The 16,402-nt window shown below is 44.0% G+C and overlaps 1 protein-coding gene across 1 annotated transcript in view; it reads left to right on the plus strand.

The window, feature by feature from the left end:
* The window catches only part of CSMD1 (CUB and Sushi multiple domains 1), a 1,691,213-nt gene that overhangs the window by 1,574,845 nt on the left and 99,966 nt on the right, over positions 1-16,402 (plus strand). The window contains exons 42-45 of the mRNA XM_064477604.1: positions 268-372; positions 8,104-8,222; positions 11,861-11,930; positions 14,510-14,626. Of these exons, the coding sequence (XP_064333674.1) occupies positions 268-372; positions 8,104-8,222; positions 11,861-11,930; positions 14,510-14,626 (411 nt within the window). The remainder of the gene's footprint in view (positions 1-267; positions 373-8,103; positions 8,223-11,860; positions 11,931-14,509; positions 14,627-16,402) is intronic.

The raw sequence follows: 16,402 nt of genomic DNA on the forward strand, positions 1-16,402 counted from the left end.
GTTCCATGTGTAAGACTTTGCGTCTGTCCATCCCGCACTCCAGGTTCACCCCCCGCGTCCCTGTTGGTAACTGTGAGTTTGCTTTCTGTCTGAGTCTCTTTCTTTTTGTTAGTAAGTTCGTTTGTCTCATCTTTTGAGATTCCCCAGGTAAGTGACATCGTATGTTTGTCTTTGTCTGACTTACGTCACTTGTGTGACGCTCTTGCCGATGTCGTGATCGGAAGAGTGGACGCGTCTGCAGGGCTGAAGTCCATGTCCCCCCCGCAGGTACCACGGTGCCCGCCCTGCTCAACAGCACGTCCAACCAGCTCTACCTGCACTTCCAGTCGGACATCAGCGTGGCCGCGGCCGGCTTTCACCTGGAATACAAAAGTAAGGCTGCCCGTGTCTGCGTCCCGCTTCCACTCTTACGCTGAGTCGTTTTCTTTAAGGGGAAACAAGCCCCTGCCCTTGTGACTCAGTGAAACTTTATTGCAAACCTGTGTGTAAAAGCTCCACGAACCTGGGCATTTACAGACTCGATCTCTGTGAACTACAGATGATGGAAGACAGATTAGTAGGGAAATGAAGAAGTTAGTATTGGGAATGATTAGGTAAAACATTGACTATACTTGCAGGTTGTTTGTGTTAAAAAAGAAAAAAAAGCACAAAAAGTAACCATCTGTAATATTGCTAGTTTTCCTGTGATTGACAGCCAATGTTCACATAAGTATCCGAAAATGTAGAGAGGCACCATTTCCCGCTAGATTATGGCCGTAAACCCTTTCTATTTCGAGCCTCAAAGGCTGTTAGAAGCGGACTGGCAAAGAGCAGCCACTTCAGGGTCTGCGTTGTGTATTATTCATTTTAATTGGAAGAAGGCAACGCAAAGGAGACGCTAACCTTTTAAAAATGGATGTAAGACTGAGTTAATAGTCTGATAAATGGGATGACAAAGGTCAGACTCACAAATCTTCTCTGGCGTTTGATTATGCAGGTAAACCTTGTAAAAGCGAAATAAGAATTTCCAATGAGAGCGAGGTTTATTTTAGGATGTGTTTTCAGGCACTAAAAATGCTTAATGTTGATATTCATCTCCTTTAATAAGCAGTTGCAAATAAGCGAATACATGGATAAGCTTTAATAAGTGATCCTTTGAGTTGAGAGGAAACACTTTGCCGGGATGTAAATGCATGCGTGTTTCTGAAAGGCCGGCTTTCCAGCTGATAAACATTCTGAGCTAGACGCAAACCACAGGGCTGTTTCGCATTCCGGTTAATTTTCCCTGCGTATTACAGGCATTTGTATGCAAGTTTATTCCAATTTATTTGAATAGGAATCTCACTTTGGTAACAGCATGGAATGATCCTGTGGGTGTTATTTACGTAGGATGTGTCTGGGGAAAATCTGCCACTTTGATACATTTTGTGAACATCTGTAGACAGGAAACTATAAACCTTATTTATGATAGTGCTAATAAATTCACTAATATTCTAGCAGGGTTAGAGCTGATGAGCGTGGTTACCTCTTCCTCTCAAAGTTGCCTTGTGGCTTCTGGCTTTGCCCTCACTCTGCGCAGAAAGAGGGGCTGGTGACATAATTGGTCTGTGATCCTTGTGTGCGGCTGTCTGTGCTCACATGGACTTCAGCTCCGACAGTAGAATGATTACCTATGTTTCACTTTGTTCCCGGCCAGTAAAGTTCATTAAACAAAGAGACGAATGTATTTCTCACTGAATTAACCTTGTTCGAGAATCTAAAATCTTGTTTCGTTACTGAATGTATTTATTTTTCATTTGGCCACACAGAATGCTGCCTTTTCACCTGTTATCTTGTTTTCCGAATGGTGGTTTCTGGATGCTGACGCCATCCTGAGGTTGATCCCTTACCATGCGTGTATTTAGAGGCAGTCATTTCTCTGTTCTAGTTCCTGGTATCAGCCTAGAATTTGAATTATATAAAGTGTTTGTAGAATTAATCTTTAAGGTGATCACCAAACAGCATAAGGGCTGTTGAAATAAGTTGTAACATCGTAGTCAAAGGAAACTGTCCGCTGGGACCCCGGGTGGAAGTGCACCCAGTGTTCTTGTGAAGCTAAAAGCAATGTCTAGCCTGGAGGGAGCCTTGTGAACAGGAGGCGAGCGAGAGGGAGGAAGAGGGGAGGGTCCCCGCCCTGCACGCCTGGATTTTAGTCTGAGAACAGCTGGACGCCACTGAGTGGTTTCCATCATGAGGTAACATCATCTGATTTATTCTTCAAACACGTCAACTAGGTGGCTGAGTGGAGGCCCCCGGACAGTGACAAGAGAGGGGGCACCCTCGGTAGATAAGTGGGTGTGGGTTGTCGGCAGTTTGGGTGCGAGGCTCAGAGCTGCTGAGGGTGCGGGAGAGGCTGGGTGTGAGAGGCATGTGGTGCTGGAGCCACCAGACCCGCGGACGGACGCAGAGTGAGGACCAGGCGGAGCAGGAGGCCCCAGGGTCCGGGCTTGAACATGTGTGGGGTCTGAGTGCTGATTGCCAGGCTGGGCTGACGTGGAAGACTGACTTCTCCGTCGAGTCCTTTCAGACCCCCCCAAGACATACTCAGATTCCTGGAAATGTATCTGGGTATTTCTGTGTGAAGGTGTAATAGAGAAACAAAGGGAATTTTCATTTATGTTTATTTTAATCAATACTCAAAATGTTTTGTTTGACTTTTACGGAATCTTGTGATTTTATGAGTAAAAACCATTTAACACTGTGGCATGAATAAACTTCGCCGATGAGGGTCATGCAGCTCTTTGAACACTCCTGACCTGGGATTTTAACGCGTGATACACAGACCAGAATGGTCCTGTGACCAAATGAATTTTGAAAACCCTGTGTTAAATGACGTTGAAGAGGACTTATGACTGCGGGGATTCTCTGTGCCTCTAAAACGCTAATACGCTGGACAAACGCTTGAGAGATGCAGCACTCTACTCCCCCCAGGTTTATCCTGTCACTTCTCCTGACCCCGGACGCGCAGCCCCTGCCTTTGAAGAGGCTTATGACCTATTAAATCGAAGGAATAGAGTAGCATGTATTACGTGGGCCGAACATGCCAACAGTTTACAGATAAGAGAAAATACTTTTAGCTCCGTGCATACACTAAACTTCTTAGACAATGGACTAAAAAGCAGTTTATTTTCTTAGGATGCTGTTTTCTTAATTAATGGAGTTTTCTCTATAGATGCTCTTTGCTGTCAAGAAGATGTGTGGACATTGAACAATGTTGTCTCGAAGTCTGACATGTGCAGCTTTAGGTCTGTGTGATGATGACGTTCGACATTTATTTCCTCTGCCGTCAGCCTCCCGTGAGGCGTCCCGCAGTGAAGCTGTGATTTCTTTTCTTCACTTGTTCTCTCACACGCTGTGTGGTCCCTGGCACAGGGCCTGGGTGATGGGTTACAGAGGCTGTGAGCAGCCCTTCTGTCCCAGGGCGCGCTTGTTCAAAGGGATGGTTTTGTTTAACTAGTTACAATAAACAATGTGCTTGACAACTTTTTTTTTTTTTTCAAAATTAAGGCGTAGCTCCATGTCCCTGCACCGCTGGTGCTGACCTGCTGTGCTGATGCTCAGGTACCCACATGCCTGTCCCTCGACCTCTCTGCCCCCGCCACGCAGTCCAGCTCTGTTCCTGTCTCCACTTGGTCTGCCGTCCTCTCTCTTGGGTTATTGTCTTCATTATTGTTTTAAGCTGTCCAGCTGGAACAACATATTTTATTTTGAATCATGAAGTTTGAAAACCATACACAATGCCGGTTGCAATGAGGACGATAGTAAGTTGAGAAAGAATGCTCAGCGCTATTGTAGTTATAGCTACGAAGGTCCTATTTGTCCTGATCTAAATATTGGACAAAAATGCATGTTTACCATGTGTTTCAAAATCGTTTTTATTTTCGAGATTGAAGCAAATCGTTTACCTGAATTTGGCCAAATAGATTTCAAATAACGTCTGCAGTAAATTCCAGAAATGTGCTGGGGCCTGCTTTATCCTGATTCGTAATTTTCACATCTGGTGATCAGGAGTAGGGAAGCCATTAAACTGTGTTTTGATCCAATTAGGACACATCTTTTTAGTAGCTTTGTTTTATACACTTTGCTCTCACAGGCTAGATGCACAGGGAATGAAAACTTCTTTTGCTACCTTCTAAATTGAATTACAATTTTACAAATCAGCAGATTTCAAAATGTCCAAATTTTTACTTTTGAAAATTTCAGAATACACATCTGTGGGTAATATGCTATAAACACTATGATACATAAAATATTTCTCCTCGTTTTGTTGTTTCTTTATAGCAGTAGGTCTGTAAACCTGTAGAATGAACAGTAATTACCTTCTTATTGTCTTCACATTTAATCAGGATACCCGGACATTCAGAATTGGGTAGTTTGTGAGCCAGCTTTTTAAAGAAAACTCACTTTGTAACGTTTGCTGTACTATTGTTTATGCTATAGAATGTGAGTGTGCTGTGCTTTGAAAGAACTGGAAATCCTTTCTATGAAGAATGGCGCTTACTGTGTGACAGTGTGTTCTTCTAAATGTCTCTGTTTCTGAGAAATTAATTCCGAGTTTTCCTGTCCTACGGCTGTGTTTCACAAACTGATTCTAGGAGATCTTCAGAACAGTCCTTTTATTTCCATACGTCTTCCCACAAGTCTGTTTTTGTGTCTGAGTAAGTGTCTTCTAGTTGACTGTTGTTACAGTGTTGTCTGTCGGGTGTGTCACAGCTGCCCACGCCCAACACTTAAAGACAGAAGACATGCGTTTCACTCAGCTCTGCACCGTCCTTCTGAACCTCTGCACAGAAGTTTGTTTTGTTTTCACTTTTGTTTTGAGAACATTATCCCTTTAGGTTTCTTAAAGAACAGTGTGCACATTTGTGGACTTAAATTGACCTCCTTCCAGTCCCTGTCTGTTACCTCGCGGCACCCTGCCTCCTCCTCGCGCCTCCTTTATTTCGCAGTTTGATGAGTACAGTGGGTTCATGTAGTCTTGCGTTCTTCCTTTACCACAGTTCTCCAGCACGTGTCCTTCCATGCCCTAACCGGCAGAAGTCAGTTGTTTTGTCTTCTAAGGGGCTAACTTCTGGCGTCACATTGTCTGCAGCACTTCGGGTGCCGCCCCACCTCCTCCCTGGGGTCTGTGTCGTTGGTCCGTGGTGCGCTTGGTAGGGCTTTCTCTAGGCAGGTTTGCACCCCTTTCCTTTGAAGTCCGGGAGACGCTCTGCTCTGCTCCGCTGTGTTTAGACTCTTCTGCCTGGGGCTGGGCTTCAAGCCCGGGTGCGTTCGGGTCTGCTAGAGTCATGGTTTTCTAGACCCTAAAAAAAAAACCTCCTCATGACATAAGCCCACTGTCTCCACCAGCACGGGGATCACTCTTGGTGTTGCAGGCGGGCTGCTGCGTCGTTGGGAGTCAAGTGTGGTGGTGGGAGGCGCGTGGGGTCTGGCCCGGCACAGCTCGGTGGGTGTCTCTGCGTGACCACGTCAGTCACTGGGGCTGCCGTGCCGCTCGGTTTATGCACGTGTGTGTGTGTGTGTGTGTAGACATCTGTCAGTCTCTCGGCATCTATATGCTGTTACTCATACTACAGATGCCATGTGTTGTCTGAGATTTGCTGTCTTCTAACACATACTGGACGCATCGTGACCCTGGAGGAGTAGGGAGAGAAAGACATTTCTGGCCACATTTCAAATGTCGTGGTCTGCAAAAACCTGCTTCCTGAATTTTCTTATATGAGGCACTGATTGAAATGGTTTTGCATGTTTTTAATATATTCAGAAAATTCATTATAATTCCTGCAGGGAAGATGTAAGTGCAAGCTATCTTTTTTCCCAGAGGATGAATTGGATTTATACACACAAATCAAGGAAAAAGAAAATTAAAATGAATTAGTATATAATAAATACATATAGATAAACATATAATAAAGAAATATAATGAGTAACTAAAAACCCATTATATTTTAGGTATAAAGGGGTGGGAATTTAGTAACTGAATTTAATTCGAATCACTTGTCACAGTTCATTTTTTTTCAGTTTCAGAGTTTTTCCTGTGTGCTTTGAACATTTTGGGGTTATTGATTTTTTCCAATCTCTGTCATGCCTGCTGTGTACTGAAGATCCAAAAATGATGATATGGTATTACCATAAGATATCTTTTTAGTATTCCAAATTGTTAGAAGTTTTATATGAAGAATATTTTAAATATATTTTTCAGAATCAAATAAAAAATAAATGATATACAGTAGGTGATCATGCCAATCTGTGATAAGAAAGGATTAAATTTAAATATATTTTCAATTTATATTCTGAAGTTATAAAAGAGGGAGAGAGAAACTCACAGCAATAAAAACTTAAAGGTATAAGTGTATTTTTCCATATTTAGCAATTTTACCATCTATGAAAAGCTCCAAATGGCTTGAGATTCTATGCTAGGAATAAAAAATATTGCCTCTTAATGCATATGGTGTTTTACAGTTTTTAATGTACAGCCATTTAGGGAGAAATCAATTTCGACTCAGACAAGCTTTATGACGCACCTCGCCCTGGATAGAACCCGTGTGCTCCACGGTGGGAAATTACCCAGCTTATGTGCCAGGGGGCCCGTTCTGGTGTCATTTCTAGAGCGTGAGGTTCTCAGTGAACCATCGCGCTGAACACATGAAACAAGGCACTTCGCTCTGTTTCATCTTCTCAGATTTGAGGGTGAAGTAGGCAAACTGGTGGCTCTCAGACTCTCACATGTAGGAGTTAGCAGGGACCGTGCTGAGGCGGATTCTGACCTGGCAGGTGCTGGGGTGCAGCCCAGAGTGTGCACCTGTCAGGCTCCCACACTCACTGCAGTGTGGAGAGCAAGGCCAGTAGGTCCCTGGTGGATGGGCGGGTCTGCACGCCTGCACCTGCCCCCACACACCCCGCCACCTCGGCCCTGTTGTCAGTCTTGCATTTTACTGACTGAGGTCTGCGGGGACCCCCAGGCAGGCTCGGGGCAGAGGGGGCGTGCGGGCACATGAGCGTCCTCAGGGGCAGGCCAGTCCTGAAGGCCAGACGGGCAGTGTGCAGCCTCGTTGTGCGCTGGGACCCACAACTGTGCGACTGCGGAGACCCGGCCTTCTGTTCCCGGAAGGACAGTCTCGCTCACCTTCCCCATCCCAGCCCCTTCACGCGGAGTTCCCGCCACGTCACCACTCCGCTGGCTTCATTGTGTTAGTGCAAGAGCAAGAGCTGAGGCCGAGTCCAAGGCCACGGTAGTACTCAGTGACCTGGGGTGCGAGGAGGACGCACGAGAATAATCACAGACGGTTCCCAGCAATCGCCAAATGCTTAGCACCTTTCCAGACTCATTTCTGAGTCTATGAAGTACCACAGTTGCAGATTTGCTTATTCATATGGTAAGGGTTTGTACAGATAAGTACCAATGTTAAATGGTAGTTAATTTATCTGAGATTCTGAGCTGAATTCCATTATATGATGCATTTTTTAAATTTTTGTTAGTGTCTTTACTGAAGGAAATTCCATCTAGGAAAGTGCCTGATTATAGCTTTAGGGCCTTGAATACTGGCCCTGTTTACCTAAGAGCAGATTGTTCGTGGGAATTTTTTTATTGTCTTCAAATGAGAGAGAGAGAGAGTTTGAATCTAAAATAGGTGTCCTCATATTATGTTTTTTTCCAGAAGGATAGAATTCCCAGATTCACACTTAAAACTTTTCAAGAAGACTGCTAAGTGTGCTTGGAAAACAGAAAGCAAGAGAGTCGTACCCTGGGGTTCGGGTTCTGTGTGTAACAGGAAACAGTTTAAAAGCCCTTTTCAAGGGCAGGTATTTTGGAATTGGAGTGTTTTACACTAAACGTAGAAGTAACAGTTTTTATTACTTAAAGAAATGCTAGAATCGTTACATGATGAAAATGAAGTAAATTAACATTTAAGATTTAACACATCAATGATTTAAAGGTAAAGTCTTGGTAGACAAACAAGAGAGGTAAAGCCTTTGTTCATTTCTGCAGGAGGAGAGCAGTAGAAAAAGGCAATTTTACTATTCAGATAGTGAGAATTTTGTCCACATTGCAGTTTATAAGTGTCTGTGCCTGCGTTTCCACAGCTGTAGGCCTGGCCGCCTGCCAAGAGCCAGCTGTCCCCAGCAACGGCATCAAGATGGGGGACCGGTACATGGTGAATGATGTGCTGTCCTTCCAGTGCGAGCCCGGGTACACGCTGCAGGTACTGCGCTCCGCCGTCCATCTTCTAGGTCCCCACAGAGCGTCCTCAGCCCACTCCCTGAGGCCGGAGCCCTCCGTTTGCACCCAGAGAGCAGATTTCCTTTCTTTCACTGTTTGTGAACAGAGTAGTCGAATTCAGTCAGGCGTACTGGTAAATCTAATCGTGTTGCGGAAGGAGCTTCTAAATGACGAAGCGTCCTGTAGAGGTTGAGCGTGTTGTTTTCATCATAATTTTACTACCAAAATGTAAATTCTCCCAGTAACTACGCAGATAGAATTCTGAGGGACAAAGCCCTGACACGGTCTCTTTAAGAAGTCCTCCCCTGACAACCTGATTGTTGGGCCGACTCGGAGTCCCTGCTTGCCTGGCGCTGCAGACCGTCCTCATGATTTAGCTCAGTAAACCATCAGGTGCCTCCTGTGTACCAAGTAAGCACGGCGCTCAAATAGTAGGTTTAAATAATCCTCAAGAAATACTAAGTGGACGTTTGATCATCTTTTAATGGTTTTTATATTTAAAGGTTTTTATTATAAAAAATTTAATTAACATTTTATAAACCATTTTGTAGCGACATTAGTCATTTTTCTGCCATTTGTTTTCTAGTTTAACTGTAAATAAGCTTACTCCCAGAACAGTGTGTCTGTCATGTCGCATAATTCACATGCGGTTCTCCCTACAGCAGTGGATACTGACATCTGTGCGTGTGCACTCCAAGCCCGGCAGAGATGGCTATGCCTCCATATGTTACTGCGCATCAGTTAGTTCAAGTGATAGAGGACTTTTTGCTATGTGTTTATGACAACCCTGAAGCTACTAGCATTTCAGAAACATTTTTTTTTCAGTTGTACTCTGTAACCAACTTAAATAAAAGTTAGAGTCATCAGAAAGAAAGTTTCAGTAATACACTAAAGGACACTATTGCGTGTAATCCCACATCTGCGTGTGTCCTGGAGCAAATATCTTGCAGAACTGAGACAGCTCACAGCAGCGGCAAACACTGGAGGCTGATACTGTGCCTACCAGGTGCTTCCCACAAAGCCCACAAGCACACGGTGTGGGCTCTAGGCGGCATCTTTCTCTGATGCGGAAGGGACGAGAGGAAGCGGGGCAGAAGATCCGGCGGGTCCAGGAGGACCACATGTGGAAATCAGCCCGGGTTTTAAGTCTGAGAAAACATCAGGAAGACACTAAGACACTGCAGCCAATGGACCCCATTATTGCTGTCATTATGAAGAAGCATCAGTATTTAAAGGCACCTTCATAAAAGCCACCTGCAACCTGCACTTGCAGGTCCTGGTGGGCTTTGCAGTAACGGCTCTGCCGACACAGGGCAGGCAGATGCTGGGGAAGCAGGGCAGGGGCTACTGAGGAGCCTCGCAGGGGGATCTGTGCAGGAGCAGCTTTCTGACCGGGCATTCGAGGCCATTGTAAGAGATTCTTTAAGACAGAAGTTTCCTATTTCACATGTTATGGTAGGAAGAATTATGAGTCACATCCCAAGGTTTTCATTTAGAGGGACACCTCACTGTGTACCGACACGTCATCTTATGCCTTTTGGGGCTTTTTTTGCTTCTTTATAAACTGCCCTAAGCCGTGTCAAGACCGTGCTGTCTCTTCTCCCCCAGACCCCCGCACTTCAGCACGCGGCCTGACTCACGCGTGTTCTAATCCCCTCTCTGCGGGACTGTGCTGTGCTCTGCAGTTTGCATTAGCACCCTTCTATAAGTGGTGCTTCCGCAGGCCTCAGAGAGGAAAATGGGAAGGGTTATTTAGTATAATGAATTGCTCAGTGCACTGCTTGGACACAAAAGCCTGCAGACACACATCTGTGGAGCGCAACCAGGCCACTTAGCTCTGGCTTTCAAATGCAAACTAAGATATATTTTTTCATAACAGCGTCAAGCGTTGAAGTTACAAGCTGCTGTCTCTCGTTCACATGAGTTAAAAAGGATTCTGGACTTCCAAAAAAAATGGCTAGCAATTGACAGTTTTGCTAACTCATTAATATATTATTTGGAACAACAGCTTGCATAAATTACATGTTATTCTTGAAAAGCACCGTTCTGTGTATAGTTCACACAAATGTCTATAAACGCATCTGCCTGGTGTGACTCAGGCACGTGGCATAAAGTAACAGTGACAGGACACATCACAAGTCGGTCCTGAGAGTCTGAATGATTGATGATTTCCTTTTCAGACTTGTTTCATTCTTCTTTTAAAAGAAGAAAGAAGAAAATTCCTATTTTAAGGTAGCAAATAAATACACAGATTTCTATCTTGTTTTGGATCCATTTATAAAAATTTGAGCTGGAATCACTAACATGAGATGTCTTTGCCAACATCAGCAGCAGAATGTGACTGGACTGGTGATAAATGACCACCTTAGTGGTAGTTTTCAAAAAGTGTCTTAAAGACATTTGCACTTTATGTTCCTAATTCAGAGAGAAACCTATTAAAGATAATGGAATAGATCAGAGATTGAGAGCACGCAGAGCATGAAATTTAGCAGGAAAAGCATTGTCCTGAATGTCTTCCTTAAATCTAAATATAGTCTTCCTCTATGGTAGCAACTTGTAAGAATATTAGCAAGTGTGAGAAAATGAGTTTCGTGGCAGAGGAACTGAGCATGAAATCTTCGTAAGCTCGGGCAATAGGTTTGTCATTGATAACCACCTTAGTGCAAATTCTGGTTTGGTGCCTTCCCAGTGTGGCTGGGGTTGTTCAGCATGAATTAAAAATTTGTTTTCCAGCTGCTTCCATGCCAGTTTTGTTTGGCAAATGGAAATTCACAAGATGAGCACACGGCCCATAAGACCACCGAATCACAGTGAGGAAAAAGGCGAACATGGATAGTCCGCACACAGAGGAGCCGTTCACTCCCTGCACTTTCATCATAAGAGGGATTTCAGCACAAAACACTGAGAATTGAACCCACTGCTGTTTGATTTTTTAAAAGAGGAGTAATAGGACAGATTTTTTGAAGGTTGAAAGTTGAAAACTTCTTATCTTTAACGCACAAGGAGGTCCTGAGCAATGAAGATTAACTTCATCACAGCCACGTTAACTTGACAGCTTGTGAGACTGGTAATAAAATGAATATTCAGTCCCCCTTTTCTCCAATAAAGGAGGAACTGACCCAGTTCTTGGCTGAAAAATGGTCCTGCGACCTGTACATGGACTGTAGGCAACTGTGAAAGTTCCCTTTGCCTGAGACATGACTTACTGTGCACATTTCATTCTCCAAGTCAACACCTAGTTTTTCCTAATCATTTTCAGACTCTCAGACAAAAAGCTATGACTTTTGATGATTTTTTTTAAAAAAAAGGCTTATTTAACCAGTTCAGTTCGATGTTTCAGGCATTGGCAAAATATCCTGACAGAAACACAGACCACTGAAAGGGACATGGAAGATTTTGTTTTTAGTTACAGTGATTATGGATTTGTTTTCTATTTTGATCCCAAATGCATGATTCATTAATGAACATCAGTAGAATAGATTTCACGAATTTCTGATTTGTTTTACATTTGTAATTAAATCAAAAGGGAAAACCAAAGAAAGTGCGGGTACTGTCACAGACATTTAAGCCTAGACTCTCCACGCTCGGCTGTGTGAGTTTTGTTCATTTTCTCGTGCACAGGGCCGTTCCCACATCTCCTGCATGCCGGGGACCGTCCGCCGTTGGAACTACCCGTCACCCCTCTGCATCGGTAAGACATGCCTGCTGTCCCGGGTCTCTGTGCACGTTGTCAGTCACGTAACGGTGGTCTCCTTGAGCTCCTTTTGGGCTTCAAACTACGCAATTTTAGATTCCTTTCAGCACATCTCTTACATAATAAGGCGGCAGAGGCATAACAGAGAGAGGGCAGGCATCTTCTCCCCCTGGGTGGGGCAGCTGGCTTTTCCATCTTCTTGGACCAACCCGCATGGACTAGATGCAAGACGGCCGCTGGAAGCACTCACTGCAAACCACATTCCTGTTGGAAGCCCGTGCAAGGGGAGGGTGCAGCTCAGTGGTACAGTGCCTGCCTAGCAGCACAAGGTCCTGGGTTCAATCCCCGGTACCTCCATTAAAGATAAATAAATAAGAACCTATTCACCTCCTCTCCTCCTGCAAAAAAGCCGGGGTCTGGTGAGGAGGGGCTTCTCCAGTGGGAGGCAGGCAGTCAGGCTGCCAGAGGGAGGTGGGCAGAGAGGCCCTGGGAAGAAGGCCGGGACTCGGGGGGATATTGAAGACACTTGCTGGTGACGTTGGACAAATGCAAAATAAGAGGAACCTATTGAAGGAACTGTTGAAATATCACAGAGGAGAAAGACTGGCACACCTGTCCCGGGGCCTGGGGCCCGCTTGTCTGCCCATCTAGTGCTTCTTGAAAGCACAGGGAGGATTACGGGCTGTGGTAACTCCGTGCTGTAGGGAATTAGGTCACCGTGTGTCTGGTCACCGTGTGTCTGGCAGGAGGGCCGCCGGTGTCAAGGCCCCCTGACCTCTCCCAGGACAGTGACAATTACCCCGACATGGACACTGATGACGACCCCACGCCCCGGGCTCTCGTTCGCTAATGAAGATGCACACAGATGTTTAATTTTCTAGTTCCCCACCTTTTTCTCTGTCTGGTAAACATCATGCTCAGAATCAAAGGCGTTTTTAAGAAACGTCACCTTGATTTCACAGTGGTTTTGATGTCTCTGTCATGGGTTTGGCGTTTTCACGTGCCTTCCCTGCAGGTGGGCTGTGCGTTTACCCCCACTGCGGGTTGTGTGCGAGCCCAACAAGGGGGAGTTACTGCCAGTGCGTTTATGGTTACAGCTCAGACCCACCAGGGTGCTCAACAAAATCCTTTTTTTTATAAATATATTGTAATGAATTAGGAGCAAGTAGGTGTTATAAAATGATGTATCTCCAACATTTGCTAATATACCAAGTGTGTTAAATAAAAGGTAAAAATCAATTACATTTGGCTGATACAGGTTAACCCTCCAAGTGCACACCAGAGCCTGTGTTTCCGAATACTTGGTGTGGCCCACAAAGAAGTCCCCATGAGAGGTCGCGCTCTATTTAACGACAGAGAAGATGTTCGAGACTTCGCTGGAACTTTTCACTCACCCCACAAAATACATTTACATTTTTTTTAAACTTACCTTTTTAACTTACACAGTGTGGAAACCCAGACTCTATGCCCTTCCTTGAACGACCACCAGATTGACTGGACTTTGCTTTACAAGACATTTAGCTTTTTCCTCAAATCAAATTTACCCTCGGCAGAGAAAGTGTTTCCCCTGTGATGACAGAACGAAAGGAGACTCTGCACAGGTCTTGAGAGAATCTCTGAATGAGGGCTTCCAGTTATCCAGCTAATTAGGGTGTTGTTGGAAGAGGAAGAAAGCCTTTTAATGTGACTTCCTGAAAAGAAGTGACATCATTTGCATTGTTGGTTTGAAGTACAGGAAATCACCGTTTTAATAGGTCACAAATGGTCCAATATTAGAATTTCATGTGCTTCAACCTATGTGATTTGGTGTATGTGTTTTAAAATTAGTCGTGTTTCTTTATAGTCAAACCTCAGCTGTAATAGCACAAAATGTGAGCAACCAGCTAAGTCCAGATGTGAGAACTTACATTCACACCCGCCATCACAGTGAAAGGTTCCCGGGAGAGAGCGGTTTCAGTTAGCTGCATTCCAAACCAGGGAGGATTTCTGAAGGTAACACACCCTGGTGAGAACTTGGATTCTGGCATCAGACCGAGCTGGAATAACATTCTAGTTGGCTGTTTACCTGATGTGTACATGCAAGACAAATTTTTTAATCTCCCCAGGCTTGGTTTCCTTACCTGTAAACTGGGGCAACAATAATACCAACTTCAGGGTTGTCGTGAGAATTAAGGGATGTAGCGTGCTTAGCCCAGTAGGTGGCACGGGGTTAACGAGGGCCAGTAGCCAGCACGACCACCCAGTCACTCCTCAGAATCGCTGCTCAGAACCTGAAAGTCAGGTGGAGGCCTGGCTGACATGCATTACATGGACTAGACTTTACTGAGAGCCTCTGTGGACCAGCAGCCGATGCGTTTTGAAAGCCTGTCTTTGTCTCAGGCGTGGGGCACCACGGGGAGGACCAATGTGTAAGGGACTCGAGGGCGCGACGGCGGCGTGTGCTGGCATCGGGCAACTTCACTTCTAAAGACCTGCTTTTAGGTCACCTGGTCAAACAGAGCCGGTGGGATGAACTGGCCTTGCTAGAAAGCAGTGACCTGCAGAACTAACTACGCTGTCCCTTGTCGGTCCGACAGCCACCTGCGGAGGGACCCTGAGCAGCATGGGGGGCGTGATCCTGAGCCCGGGGTTCCCGGGCGCCTACCCCAACAACCTGGACTGCGCCTGGAGGATCGAGCTGCCCGTCGGTTATGGTGAGTGGGGGCGCTGGGTAACTCCTCAAAATTCAGCTCTTTACTTTCTACCTTGGAAGGAATTAGGCTGAGGGAAAAATGGGCTTTATTCTGTTGACATAATTGTGTCTTTAATTGAAAGTGGCTTCCAGGTTTAAGTAAAGGTTTGGCAGAATAACTTTGAGAAAAATGAGTTCAGACTTGCAAGTCTTTTCGAGGCAGGTTGAATTAGCCGAGTAATGACCCAGGAGGCACGTCAAGGGTAAAGGTCGCACCGCGAATTCCATTATCAGTCTCTTTAGTCTACGACCTCCTTTTATGATCGGTCGCTGGAATTCAATAAAGGCAGCTGTTTCTTCTGAACAATTTTTAAGGCTTTTTCAGGTTATGATTGATTTGGGGATTGCTTTATAAAGTTTTGTAATTATACATTGCGTTGATTAAGGTTTATGAAAAATGGCTTTTTATAATACTTAGTTATGAACTTTAAGGTTACCTACCTTAAAGAATTCATAATTTTAATTGTTATGTACACCAAAATCTCATTCTGCCCTGCTTCAGAAACACATGGTCTTTGTGAGATTTTGATTCCCAGTCACACCTTTCCTTGTCTGCCTCATGATTTTCTTGTATTTTAGTTCATTCATTTCAGTTTTCCCCACCTGTGATTTTCTCAAAAGTACACACTGTTGAGGGCTCCCTGGAACAACTCAGGCAAGGAATTCAGTACAGAGCCCGGCATTATAAACAACAATAGCAAATTTTAGCTAGTTTTTAAATTATTATTCCAAGTGTTTTCCACTTTCCTTTCAAGCCTCATTAGAAATATTTTATTCATGAAGAGATGTACATATTTTATTAATTTATTTTCCCAAATCCACTGTTCTATGGTTTGAGAAGGCTTTTGCACTCACTCATAAACCAGTACGTAAGGCAGTAATTCAGGGGGACTTTTTTTATGGTTTTTTAACAGTTAAATTGTCTGACATCATGATCATGACCTATGAACCTAAAAAAATAATTTGAAGAAAGGTTGACATTTTATAAAAATATTTATGAAATGTTATAATTAAAATTATGTCTTTAAAATATTTGTTATTGCATAATACTGGGCTTTAAAAATCATCTGGAAAGGGAAAAGAAACTTTAGATCTTTTTTTTATTTTTTTATTTTTTTAACATTTTTTATTGATTTATAATCATTTTACAATGTTGTGTCAAATTCCAGTGTAGAGCACAATTTTTCAGTTATACATGAGAGTATATATATTCATTGTCACATTTTTTTCTCTGTGAGCTACCATAAGATCTTGTGTATATTTCCCTGTGCTATACAGTATAATCTTGTTTGTCTATTCTACAATTTTGAAATCCCGTCTATCCCTTCCCACCCTCCGCCCCCTTGGCAACCACAAGTCTGTATTCTATGTCTATGAGTCTATTTCTGTTTTGTATTTATGCTTTGTTTTTTTGTTTTTGTTTTTGTTTTTTAGATTCCACATATGAGCGATCTCACATGGTATTTTTCTTTCTCTTTCTGGCTTACTTCACTTAGAATGACATTCTCCAGGAGCATCCACGTTGCTGCAAATGGCGTTATGTTGTCGGTTTTTATGGCTGAGTAGTATTCCATTGTATAAATATACCACATCTCCTTTATCCAGTCACCTGTTGATGGACATTTAGGCTGTTTCCATGTCTTGGCTACTGTAAATAGTGCTGCTATGAACATTGGGGTGCAGGTGTCATCCTGAAGTAGGGTCCCTTCTGGATGTATGCCCAGGAGTAGGATTCCTG

This window comes from Camelus dromedarius, chromosome 22 (assembly GCF_036321535.1).
Source record: "Camelus dromedarius isolate mCamDro1 chromosome 22, mCamDro1.pat, whole genome shotgun sequence".
Taxonomy (NCBI): domain Eukaryota; kingdom Metazoa; phylum Chordata; class Mammalia; order Artiodactyla; family Camelidae; genus Camelus; species Camelus dromedarius.